The sequence below is a fragment of the Pituophis catenifer genome, unplaced genomic scaffold (genome assembly GCF_029215685.1).
Source record: "Pituophis catenifer annectens isolate HBS135680 unplaced genomic scaffold, rPitCat1.0.hap2 SCAF_7, whole genome shotgun sequence".
Lineage (NCBI taxonomy): Eukaryota > Metazoa > Chordata > Lepidosauria > Squamata > Colubridae > Pituophis > Pituophis catenifer.
The window spans coordinates 4,163,005-4,176,052 of NW_027256887.1; the positions used below are offsets into that span (position 1 = coordinate 4,163,005).

At 42.5% G+C, this 13,048-nt stretch overlaps 1 protein-coding gene across 1 annotated transcript in view; it reads right to left on the minus strand.

Moving 5' to 3' along the window:
* The window catches only part of SLC2A13 (solute carrier family 2 member 13), a 95,792-nt gene that overhangs the window by 12,557 nt on the left and 70,187 nt on the right, over nt 1-13,048 (minus strand). Inside the window, exon 7 of the mRNA XM_070947508.1 lies at nt 12,559-12,684. Within this exon, the coding sequence (XP_070803609.1) occupies nt 12,559-12,684 (126 nt within the window). The remainder of the gene's footprint in view (nt 1-12,558; nt 12,685-13,048) is intronic.

Consider the following 13,048-nt stretch of genomic DNA (forward strand, 5'->3'; position numbering starts at 1 on the left):
AAACTTTATGTCGCTAAGCGAGACACTTCTAAAATGAATTTTGCCCCATTTTACGACTTTTCATGCCACAGTTGTTAAGTGAATCCCTGTGGGGATAAAGCTGGACGTTGCATGTCAGCAGGCCGCAAAAGTGGACCGCAAGACTTGCAAATGTTGAAAATACGAGGCGCCAAGCGTCTGAATGTTGGATCACGAGACAACGGGGGTGTGAAAAATGGCCACCGGTCACTTTTCCCACTGCCGTTCTAATTTTAAACGGTCACTAAGTGAGCGGTTGTAAATTTGAGGATTACCTGTATGAGAGAGGAGGTCCCTTTTTTTTTTTTTTGATGAATAAATATTTCTTACCCAATTGTGTAAGCTCTCCTCTGGCACGCAGCATGGATCATTTGTCCTTTAACAAGACGTGACACGTTCATTACACACACGCGGCAAACCGTTGCGGGTATTTTGTAGTGCCCTTCAAATTGTGTTGTGATGAATGCAGTTCAGTAGGCTGCCACCTGTTTATAAAGCTGCCAACTGAATAAGGAGTCTTTGATGTTTAATTTTATTCACGTTGCCCAGAAAGGATTCATTCTTGGATTTCATGGATAAAACAGGATTATATTAGATTTTTCTCGGTGTGGTGCGGTGGCCTAGAGGTGGAGCTCTCGCCTCACGATCAGGAGGCTGGGAGTTCAATCCTAGGTAGAGGCAGGTATTTCTCTCTCTGGGCACAATATGAATATATCTGCTGAACAAAACTCCTCACTCGCAACAGGAAAGGCATCCGGCCAGTAAACACTCTGCTAGCTCCATTCAGTTGCCCAGACTCCACCCCACAAGGGATTACTGGGTCATTAAAATACAAAAAAAAATATTAAGAGTTTTCTCTAGTCAGCATACAAGTAGTTCTCGACTTACAACAGTTCACTTAGTGACCATTTGAAGTTAACACCGTAGGGAAAGAAGTGACTTATGATCATTTTTCACACCTTTGACTGTTGCAGAGTCCACACAGTTACATAAAATTACGGTAAAATTCATATGCTTGGCAACAGGTTCATATTTATGACCAGCGTCCCAGAGGTCACACAATCCCCTTTTTTCACCTTCTGACCAACAACGGGTGAACCCAATTCACTTAACAACCGGGTTACTAATTTGAAAAAACAACAGCGAACCGCTTAACAAATGTGGTGAGGAAAGCTGTAAAACGGCCCAAAATTCACTTGGCAAATTTCTTCACTTAGCAACGTAAACTCTCGGCTCAATTGCGGTTGTAAAATGAGGAGTACCTGTATTGACGCGGCCCAGAGGGCGGCAATCGTGAAACGAACAGAAAGTCAGCAAGGAATAACATTCTCCGGCTTACGCGCAATTTATCATGACAACTTAAAGAAACTTGCTAGGCAACCGAAGTGCGATTGCGGTCACAACGGTGTCATTTTCATTAGCTTTGCTTTATCGATGTGATAAAACACGATAAAGAGTCGGACTGTTTAGACTGTTCAGAACATTTATCTCAAATTGATCTGACAGCAGCGCGGAAAGTGTTGATAGACCCCCCCCCCCAAATAAAAATAGCATCCTAGATAACTGTTAAAAACTCTGGGAAAGAAACTATAAATCGACGATGGCAACCACTTATCAAGAAAACTTGTCTAAAGTGTTCTACAGGCGGCACTTACCACCAGCAAGACATAGCAAAAACGTTTAAAAATATGTCCACCAAATGTTGGAAATGTAATCAGAAAACCAGGCACATACTATCACCTGTGGTGGACATGCCCAAAAGCAAAAAAAAAAAAAAAAAGGGCGAAAATGCACATAGGGTTAGAAAATAATGTTAAGCCAGAACTATTTCTGTTAGGCATAAATACCAGAAAAATATGATCAAGGGAATGTATATTTAATATTACATGTTTTAACAGCGGTAAGAATCATATTTGCACAACATTGGAAAAGCGAGGAAACACCTACAGAAGAAGTTATAATTTAAAAAAATATTGCGCTGTGCAGAAATGGACAGATTGACAGTGAAGTTAAAAGAAAAAGAAGACACAGAATATTTTCTAATTTGTTTTATCAATGTTTGGACAACAGGGGTAGAAATTAGGAGTTTAAGAATTATTACCATGTAAACGAATGGACTCAGATAGTACACTGTTCTCATTAAGCAAATATTGTATGTAAAGACAAAACCTATATATATATATGTATGTATGTATGTATGTATGTATGTATGTATGTATATGTATATATGTAGGTCTTTGGTTATTCGGGTTTTCTCCCGTGTAAAATTGGAGGTTTCTTGGCAACGTTTCGACGAAGTCTCATTCGTCATCTTCAGGCTGGTGTTCTCGGCTTCGTGCTTCTAGGAGCAATGTATGTGATCGCAGCTGTTTCTTCCTTTTAACTGCCAGTGGGGGTGTGAATTGATTGGGTGGGAGCTTGGCTATGTTCTGATTGGGCGGAGGTGTGTTCTGAGCCAAACTCTGGCTCAGATACGTAGACGACACCTTCATAATCTGGCCACATGGGAAAGAAAAACTGGGCAACTTCCTCACACACCTCAACAACCTACACCTACAAACACCCACGAAAACCTCAGAAAACATACACACACACACACACACATACACACACACACACACACACACACATTGATTCAGCCCACCGAATCTAGGAAGGTAATTTCGTGTAAGAAGAGAAAATAAATGACTTTATTCCATATGTTTGATTCCCCAGATTTCTATTTAACTAATTTATAGCTACTTAAATAGAGACACACTTACTCATATACAGGCAGTCCTCCGACTTACGACCACAATTGAACCCAAAATGTATGTTGCCAAGCAAGACATTTGTTCAGTCAGTTTTGCCCCATTTTTACGACCTTTTTTGCTGCGGTTGTTAAGTGAATCACAACAGCTGTTCAGTTAGTAACAGGGTTGTTAAGTGAATCTGGTTTCCCCATTGACTTTGGCTTTGTCGGAAGGTTGCAAAGGGGGAATCATGTGACCTCCGGGATACTGAAACCCGTCATAAATACGAACCAGTTGCCAAGCATATGGATTTTGATCACGTGATCGTGGGGATTATGCAACGGTTGTAAGTGTGAAAAACGGTCGTAAAAAGCTTTTTTCCCACTGCCGTTGTAACTTGGAACGGTCACTAAACAAACTGTTTTAAGTCATGGAACACCTGTAGTATGCAGGTAATCTTTGACCTACAACAGTTTTAGTGTCCATTCAAAGTTACAAAGGCACTGAAAAAAAGTCAGTTATGAACATTTTTCATACTTACGACCGCTGTAGAATCCCTACAGTCACGCGGTGAAAATTTGGACACTTGGCAACTGGCTCATATTTATGACAGTCGGAGTGTTCTGGGATCACATGATTAGAAGAGATTGGATAACTATTTTTCTGGAATGGTCTAGGGCAGTGATGATGAATCTTTTCGGCACCGAGTGCCCAAACCAGAATGTACATGTATGTGCGTGCGTGTGTGCGGGCTGGGGCGCCGGAAACCCAAAGACCAGCTGGGTGGCGCATACATGCCTGTTTTTTGGCCATTTTTCGGGGCCATTTTCAGGCCATTTTTTGGCCCAAAGAACGGCCTGAAAATGGCCCCCAAAATGGCTTGAAAATGGTTCAAAAAACAGTTTGAAAAAGGCCCAGAAAACAGCCAAAAGCGGCCTTATAAATGGCCTGAAAATGGCCCCCAAAGCAGCCTGAAAATGGTTCAAAAAACAGTTTGAAAATGGCCCAGAAAACAGCCAAAAACAGCCTGAAAAATGGCCTGAAAACGGCCCCAGAAACAACCTGAAAATGGTTCAACAGTTTGAAAATGGCCCAGAAAACAGCCAAAAGCGGCCTGAAAAATGGCTTGAAAATTGTTCAAAAACCAGTTTGAAAAAGGCCCAGAAAACAGCCAAAAGTGGCCTGAAAAATGGCTTGAAAATTGTTCAAAAACCAGTTTGAAAATGGCCCAAAAAACAGCCAAAAGCAGCCTGAAAAATGGCCTGAAAATGGCCCCCAAAATGGCTTGAAAATGGTTCAAAAAACAGTTTGAAAATGGCCCAGAAAACAGCCAAAAACAGCCTGAAAAATGGCCTAAAAACGGCCCCAGAAACAACCTGAAAATGGTTCAAAAAACAGTTTGAAAATGGCCCAGAAAACAGCCAAAAACAGCCTGAAAAATGGCCTAAAAACGGCCCCAGAAACAACCTGAAAATGGTTCAAAAAACAGTTTGAAAATGGCCCAGAAAACAGCCAAAAACAGCCTGAAAAATGGCCTAAAAACGGCCCCAGAAACAACCTGAAAATGGTTCAAAAAACAGTTTGAAAATGGCCCAAAAAACAGCCAAAAGCGGCCTGAAAAATGGCTTGAAAATTGTTCAAAAACCAGTTTGAAAATGGCCCAAAAAACAGCCAAAAGCAGCCTGAAAAATGGCCTGAAAATGGCCCCCAAAATGGCTTGAAAATGGTTCAAAAAACAGTTTGAAAATGGTCCAAAAAACAGCCAAAAATGGCCTGAAAATGGCCCCCCAAATGGCCTGAAAACAGCCCGAAAAACAGCCTGAAAACAGCCCAGAAAACGGTCTGATTTTTTGGCTGTTTTTCAGGCACTTTTCAGGCCATTTTCTGGCACTCCAGCACCTGGAAGACCAGAAGAGAAGCTGGTGACGGTGCGTGTGCCCACAGAGAGGGCTCTGCGTGCCATAGGTTCGCCATCACCGGTCTAGGGTCTCCTGCTTAAGCAAGGGGTTGGACTAGAAGACCTCCAAGGTCCCTCCCAACTCTGTTATACTGTTGTTATTCTTTTGCAATCTTTTCACAGGCAAAGTCAATGGGGAAGCCAAATTCACTTAACAATTTAAGAACTGCAGTGGTTCACTTAGAAACTTTGGCAAGAAAAGTCGTAAAACGGGGAAAAACTCACTTAACAACTGTCTTGCTCAGCGACGGAAATCTGCAGCTCCACTGTAGTTGTACGCCAAGGACTCCCTGTATTTATTCTGGATTTTCTTCCTTTTAGAGTCCAATTTTCCGGGATTATATATTCCATTCGTCAAAACGATATGCCCCTTATTGTTGTTTCTTCAGGCTATGCTTTTTTGAATTTTTTAAAAAAGGCATGATTTATCTTTTATTCTCTTCATTCTTTTTATTTTATTATTTTAGTCTTTTATTCAATGGCCATCAGAGAAGGATCCCGACGGAAGGAAGTTTCACATATCCTTGTTTTAAACCTTCCATTGTTGTAAAAAGTTATTTCAGTCGTTAGCTGTCATTAAACACAATTATGGCAGCTGCAATCAACCGCTCCGAATATAGAAAAGAGATGTCTGTCTAAAGGACAATGATTTCATATTAATCACCCTTGATGGAGATCTTTCTTTCTTTCTTTCTTTCTTTCTTTCTTTCTTTCTTTCTTTCTTTCTTTCTTTCTTTCTTTCTTTCTTTTTCTTTCTTTCTTTCTCCCTTCTCCTCCTCCTCTTTCTTTCCTCCTCCCTTTCTTTCTTCCTTCCTTCCTTCTTCCTCCTTTTCTTTCTTCCTTTTTCTTTCTTTCTTTCTTTTCTTTCTTTCTTTCTTCCTCCTCCTCCTCCTCTTCCTCCTCCTCCTCCTCCTCTTCCTCCTCCTCCTTTTCTTTCTTTCTTTCTTTCTTTCTCTTTCTTTCTCCCTTCTCCTCTTCTTTCTTTCCTCCTCCTCCCTTTCTTTCTTCCTTCCTTCCTTCTTTCCTTCCTTCCTCCTCTTCTTTCTTCCTCCTTTTTCTCTTTCTTTCTTTCTTTCTTTCTCTTTCTTTCTTTCTTTCTTTCTTTCTTTCTTTCTTCCTCCTCCTCCTCCTCCTCCTCCTCCTCCTTTTCTTTCTTTCTTTCTTTCTTTCTTTTTCTTTCTTTCTTTCTTTTCTTCCTTCCTTCCTTCCTTTCTCTCTCTCTCTCTCTCTTTCTCTTTCTTTCTTTCCTTGAATTATTTCAACTCTTCGGAAGGTGATCCAAATTTGGCTGCTTGGCAACTGACTCGTATTTATGACGGTTGCAGTGTCTCTCGATGTTTGTGTGTGCGCTTTGAGACCTGACAAGCAAAGTCAACGGGGAAACCAGATTCACTTAATAACCGTGTTACAGACTTAACAATTTCATTGATTCCCTTAGCAACTGTGGCACACTTTGAACTTCCACTAAATCAGGGGTGTCAAACTCGATTTCCTTGAGGGCTGCAACAGGGCTGTGCTTCACCTTGGGGGGGCCAGGGGTGGCGTGGCCAGCTCAATGCCACTTGTGTCAGGGTGATGGCCTGAGTGCTTTGCCAGTGAAAAGGGGCTCCTGAGCTCCGTGCGACCGTCTCCTGCAACCCTCTGCCAGCAAAAACGGAGCTCTGGAGGGCTCTGTTTTTGCTCGCAGAGGCACTGTGGACTAGTCCTTTGCTGTTTTCAGGTGTTCTGATAAAGGCTTCCCAAGTGCATGAAGCAAACTCTTTGTCCTGACAAAAACCCCTTTTTATTAATGTCTGTGAATTCCTCTCATTCACATCCAGTGAAGTCTTTCAAGGGAGAATTTACAGACACAGACCTTATCTGGCTTGGAGAGCTGCCAGGCCGATATCTTCAAAATTTGGCAAGGAGTCACGGAGAGTCAGAACCAATTAAGTGAATTAATTGTCTCCTGCAAACTCCACTCCCCTTTTGCTCCTCTTTTATTCCCTCTGGGAGGGGCCATACATCGTCCACCTGTGGCCTTACTCCCAAGTCGACCCTTGTTCTTTAGCTGTTCCCTTCGTTTGGCAACTCTGTGCATGCGCATACTGGGAACAGGCTCCAGCTGTTCTTTTGCCTCCCTGATGTCAGACTCTGGAGGCTCCGGAGGCAGCAAATAACTACCAGATGGCCTTGGCCCCCTCTCTGCCTCCAACGCAGAGCCCTCATCAGAGCCTTCCCCAGACTCCAGGACTGGCCCATGTTCCTCCCCAACCTCCTCACTGTCCGAATCTGCTGCCAGATCCACTGGCGGGCCACAACACCAGGGCAGCCCTGCGGGCCAGATCTAACCACCCCACAGGCCAGATGCGGTCCTCAGGCCTTGAGTTTGACACCCCTGTACTTAATGAACTGGTATTACTCGTGGTTTTTTTTTTTGCTTTAATTTATATGCTGCCCTTCTCCGGAGACTCAGGGCGGCTTATAATGCGTTAAGCAATAGCCTTCATACTTTTGTATATTTTATACAAAGTCAGCTTATTGCCCCCACAATCTGGGTCCTCATTTTACCTACCTTTGAAAGGATGGAAGGCTGAGTCAACCTTGAGCCTGGTGGGATTTGAACTTGCAGTAATTGCCAAGCAGCAGATGTTAATAACAGTGCATTAGTCCACTGTGCTACCAAGGCTCCTTCCTGTTTGCCTTTATTCATTTGTGTGTGTGTGTTGCAGTGAGCAGCTTTTTTTTTAAATCCGCATAGCTCGTTGCTATATTAGCTTTTAAGGAAATGTCTCCTTGCTATAAAGAAAATTATAATGCAGCACAACGGTTTATTAAGGAAGGGAAAGGGGGAGGCGAGCCGGTGGAAAAATTGCCAAGGGTTTTAATGAAGCGGAGAGTAGCTTTTCACATTCACGGGCACAACAAGCGTTTGGAAAAGATAATAATATATATATATATTTAAAGTTCATGTTAGGCCAGTTGCTTGGATGTAGCCATGCAACGCTTTTCAGAATACTAATTGAGGCTCAGAGAAGCATTTGATCGGTTATGCAAGTCAAGAGAGCAAATTTAATCTCAGGTCAATAACGCGGACCGCGGGTAGTTCTCGATTTACAAACATTGCTTTAGCGACTGTTCAAAAGGTACAACAGCCCTGGAAAAGGTGGCTTACGATCCTTCTTCGCACCTTCTGTTGCTCCCCTCTGGGAGGAGGTTTCGAAGGATCTATAGAAGAATTATTAGATTCTGGAACAGTTTTGTTCCTTATGACATCCGTCTTCTAAACTCACAGGATTCTTGTTTTTTTTGGGGGGGGGCCACGTGTATGTGTACATTCGAACTAGGATTATCTTTTGAGAGCTGAATGCAATGAAATTTTATTTTAATGGATGCTGATTAGTATACATTTAAAGTGACAATAAAGTTTTATTCTGTTTTACGTTCTATTCTATAGCCTAGTCTATTCTAGTCAGCATTCTATGCTATTCTGTATTCTATTCTATAAAAGGTAAAGGTAAAGGTTCCCGTCGCACATATGTGCTAGTCGTTCCCGACTCTAGGGGGCGGTGCTCATCTCCGTTTCAAAGCTGAAGAGCCAGCGCTGTCCGAAGACGTCTCCGTGGTCATGTGGCCCGCATGTCTAAACGCCAAAGGCGCACGGAACGCTGTTCCCTTCCCACCAAAGGGGGTCCCTATTTTTCTACTTGCATTTTTTACGTGCTTTCGAACTGCTAGGTTGGCAGAAGCTGGGACAAGTAACGGGAGCTCACCCCGTTACGTGGCACTAGGGATTCGAACCGCTGAACTGCCGACCTTTCGATCGACAAGCTCAGCATCTTAGCCACTGAGCCACCGCATCCCATATTCTATTCTATATGTCTTTTCTATTCTATACTATTCTATTATTCTATTCTATTCTATTCTATTCTATTCTATTCTATTCTATTCTATTCTACCCAGCATTCTATTATATTCTGCACATATTTTCTATTCTATATGTCTTTTCTACACGTCTTTTCTGTACTATACTTCTATTCTATACTATTCTATACTATAATCTACTTCTATAATTATTTCTATTTCTATAATCTATTTCTATTTCTTTCTATTTCTATTTCCATTCCTATTCTACTCTATTCAGAAGTTGTGGCTGCTCCATCACTGGAGGCTTTCAAAAAGAGACTGGCTAACCGTTTGTCTGAAATGGTACAGGAATTCCCCCTTGAGCAGAGGGTTGGACTAGAGGACCTCTGAGACTTCTTCAAACTCTATTATTCTGTGTTCTAAGAAGCTTCTTTGGTTCTTGGTTGCGAAGCAAAACATTTTCAAAGAAAAAAACAAAGAAAGATGAGTTGCCTGAGGGGGGGCGGGGGTACCTTTGGGTCAACCATGCCCCGGATTATTAAGAATCTCCATAGATGTTTTCTCTGATTTTTTTTTTAAAAAAATGTTAAATTGTATGCAGCCCAGAGAATGAAAATTAAATTGTATTCTATATCATTGTCGTTGTCTTCTATGCTTGAGCATTAGTTTCTTCCTTGGGTACAAAGAAGAATTCTTCCATTAGCCATTAGAGAATGAAATTTCTACCGGAACCCGATCTCCAGAATTTGAAAAATGCTATTAGATTCCGAAATCAATTATTCACCACCATCCAACACAATGTTAAAACTAAGATCTTAGTTGTCTTATGAAAAACATGAAATACTATCCTGAACCCATCCAAAATATCTTTTTGCGTAGTTGGACGGATGACAAGGTTTCCAGGGTGAATTCTGTTATACCCTCTTTTATTTAAAAAAAATGAGGATTTTAATTGCTTACACTGTAGTTCCCTGACAGGGTGAAGGCCCTGTTTCTTCTTCGTGATCAGCTGAAAATACTATGTAAGTTTAATAGCACTATGTGTGTGGAGGGGGAAACAATCACAAATTGCAATGCTTTCTATATAATATACTAGCTGATAACCCGGCATTGCCCGGGTATTTCTTTATCCCAATCCTGAAATTGCTCGAGGAGTTCCAGAGTAATGCTGGAACACACACACACACATACAGATTTCGGGGTGCTAAGGGTGTCTCACCCCCACGGTATTTGTTTCCAGAAAGTAAGTTATCTGTGCACCAAGTTTGGTTGAAATTGCTCGAGCCGTCCCAGAGTTATGCTTGAATATACATACATACATAGATACATACATACATACACACACACACACACATATATACACACACACACACACACACACACACACACACACACCAGGGAGCCATTGAGAGGGGCCTTTCTTCCTCCTACTCCCATGCCCATCATCCCTGCCCTCTCCCTTCCCCCTCCCATGCACTCCTCTTTCCCACCCTGTTTACAAATCCTGGCATTTTGCCCCAAATCCACCAGGGGGCGCCTTCTGCCAAGAGAAGGGAACATCAGGCGCTTTCCCATTGGTCCACTGGAGGGCGAGCATTACAGCTGGCTTTCCAGAGGAAGCTGCAAAGGAACGGACATCACAAACAATTGCCGCTCTAGGATGCTGCACTCGCTCTCCTTAATGGCCCAAGCGTCCCAGAGTTATGCTGAAACACACACACACCCATCAGGGAGCCATTGAGAGGGGCCTTTCTTCCCTCTACTCCCAAGCCCATCATCCCTGCCTTCTCCCTTCCCCCTCCCATGCGCTCCTCTTTCCCGCCCTGTGTGAAAGCCCTTTCTCCTTCACAATCAGCTGAAAATGCTATGGAAGTTTAATAGCACTATGTTGGGGGGGGGGGAACGCCAATCACAAATTGCAATGCTTTCTATATAACATATAATCAAAATTATCCTGCATTCAGCAAACGTTTCCTGTGCCTCTAATTAAAACTTTTGCACTGCAACGTCAGAGGCTCTATTAATTCTTCTTCGGTGTGGCCCTAACAACCACTGACTGAGGAAAAATTCATCCCACCCAAAGGTTATTTAACAATTGAAACGAAAAATAGAAAAGCAACGATGAAAGCTTCCTGCCAATAGAAAGAGATACAGGTAGTCCTTGACTTACAACCTCAACTGAGTCCAAAATTTCTGTTGCTGACTGAGTTTTGCTCTGTTTTACGACCTTTCTTGCCACAGTTGTTGAGTGAGTCACTGCAGTTGTTAAATTAATAACACAGTTGTTAAGCGAATCTGGCTTCCCCATTGATTTTGCTTCTCAGAAGGTGGCAAAAAGGGGTCGATCGTATGATCCATTCCATTCCATATTTTCTATTGTTCTGTTCTATTCTACATTCTATTCTATTCTAGTCCGTTCCATTCCATATTTTCCATTCTGTTCTGTTCTGTTCCGTTCCTGATGTGGCCCACCAGCGGCCTGCGTGGATCATGGCTGATCCTTACGACGAGGAAGCTGGTGTGGGGTCGCGCCAGCAGCCTGCGCAGCCTGCGCTCGCGTCGGACAGCGAGGAGGCTGGAGAGGATGTGGTGCCAAGGCAGAAACTCAGCCAGGGCCTTCAGAACCTCCAGAGGCTCCTTCAAGTGAAGAGAGTGAAGTGGAGGAGTCTCTCCTCAATGCTCGAGCACACGCAGGGCTGCCAAAAGGCAGGAGTGGCTACTCAGGAGGAGGAGGTCTCCTCGAAAGTAAGGTTTGAGGATAATTGGGCACTTCCTTACCCTATTTAAGTTGCACGCAGTTAGTAATTTCTTGCTGGAAACAATGTGTAATTATTACAGAACATTTTGGAGAGTGAGTGTCTTATCGTATCTTGTTTTCTGGGCTGGTTGCCAACCTTTGCCGCACTTTGTTTATTCTTGGTATGTTATAACTTTGATAAGGACCGTTGGTGTATTTCACAATCCTTGGGAATCCGGATCTGGGGCAGAACAGTTCCATTCCATTCCGTTCCGTTCCATTCCGTTCCGTTCCATTCCAATAAATTTAATAGATAAATAAATAAATACTGTGGAGACTTACTTCTGAATGTTATTGTCATGACTGGTATTTAAGAACCCTACTGAAAAAGTGGCAATGAAGTAGACGGATTTGTTTCAACAAGAGAGCTTGTGTGCATTGTATACATGTATTGCATAGCTAAATCAATGCATTTATTTCTCTATATCTGAGTAAAACCTGCCTTAAAATTTAATCTAAGAGCACCATGGAGCAGCTATCAAGCTGCAGTCTTATATATATATATAAAAAAAGAATGTTAATGTGGGTTTTTTTCCCCCCTCTACAGATGATATGGAATCACAGTCACCAGGAACAATAATTCCGTAATAAAATGAAAACAATCAATCGGCTTTTAATATAATAAAAATGCTTCTTGTACCTACAGCAAACAGAGGCGGTTTACAGAGTCAGCCTCTTGCCCCCAACAATCTGGGTCCTCATTTTACCAACCTCGGAAGGACAAAAGGCTAAGTCAACCTTGAGCCGGTCAGGATTGAACTGCTGGGAGCGGGCAGAGTCAGCCTGCAATACTGCATTCTAACTACTGCGCCACCATGGCAGAGACAGCAATAGCCCTTAGACTTATATACCGCTTCACAGTGCTTTACAGCCTTCTCTAAGTGGTTTACAGAATCAGCACATTGCCCCAACAATCTGGGTCCTCATTTGACCGACCTCGGAAGGATGGAACGCCGAGTCAACCGTGATCCAGTGAGAATCGAACTGCCGGCAGCCGGCAGAAGCAGCCTGCAGTACTGCATTCTAACCACCGCGTCAACACGGCTCTTGATTTTATCTTAAAGTGTTTTTCTGAGAATTCCTTTTCTCATAAAAACACTGTAAGTACCATCCTGAAAACTAATGAAGAAACAGCAGCGTTTCTTTCTAAAGTACACCGAAAAGCGTTTCTACAATTACAAAATTAAGCCGCACCAAAAATAACTTACCTGCCCCAAGCAGCTTCCATTGTCGATTTCTTGCTAACCGGAGCGCAAGACGATTCGATGACACTTGACTTGTTCAGTTTGTAGCAAAACCCACATATTGGATCCAGCATGCAGCCGTTACAATTGCTGAAACGAAGAACGAAAAGTCATCGGAATAAATAACGCCAGCCTTTTTTTAAAGAGAAGCGTTAATTAAAGGAGAGTGGGAGTTAGCTGGTTTCTCAAAACGACAAGCTAGAATCTTAAGGTGCTTTTTTTCAAGAGGCAACTAGACTTTCTGATTTTTCTTGGAAAACCATTAATTAATGAATGAAAATATAACGGCCTGGCTAAAGAGGAAGCCCTGAGGAATCATATCGCAAAACGGGAGTGACAGAAGACGAGATCCTCTCCCTGAAAATCGTGAACCTCTCCCTGATTAAATCATGAGCCTCGAGCTAAGCTTCAAAAGAAATCCAGTTGTTTATTAGGAGCTTCATGTCGGCAAGTT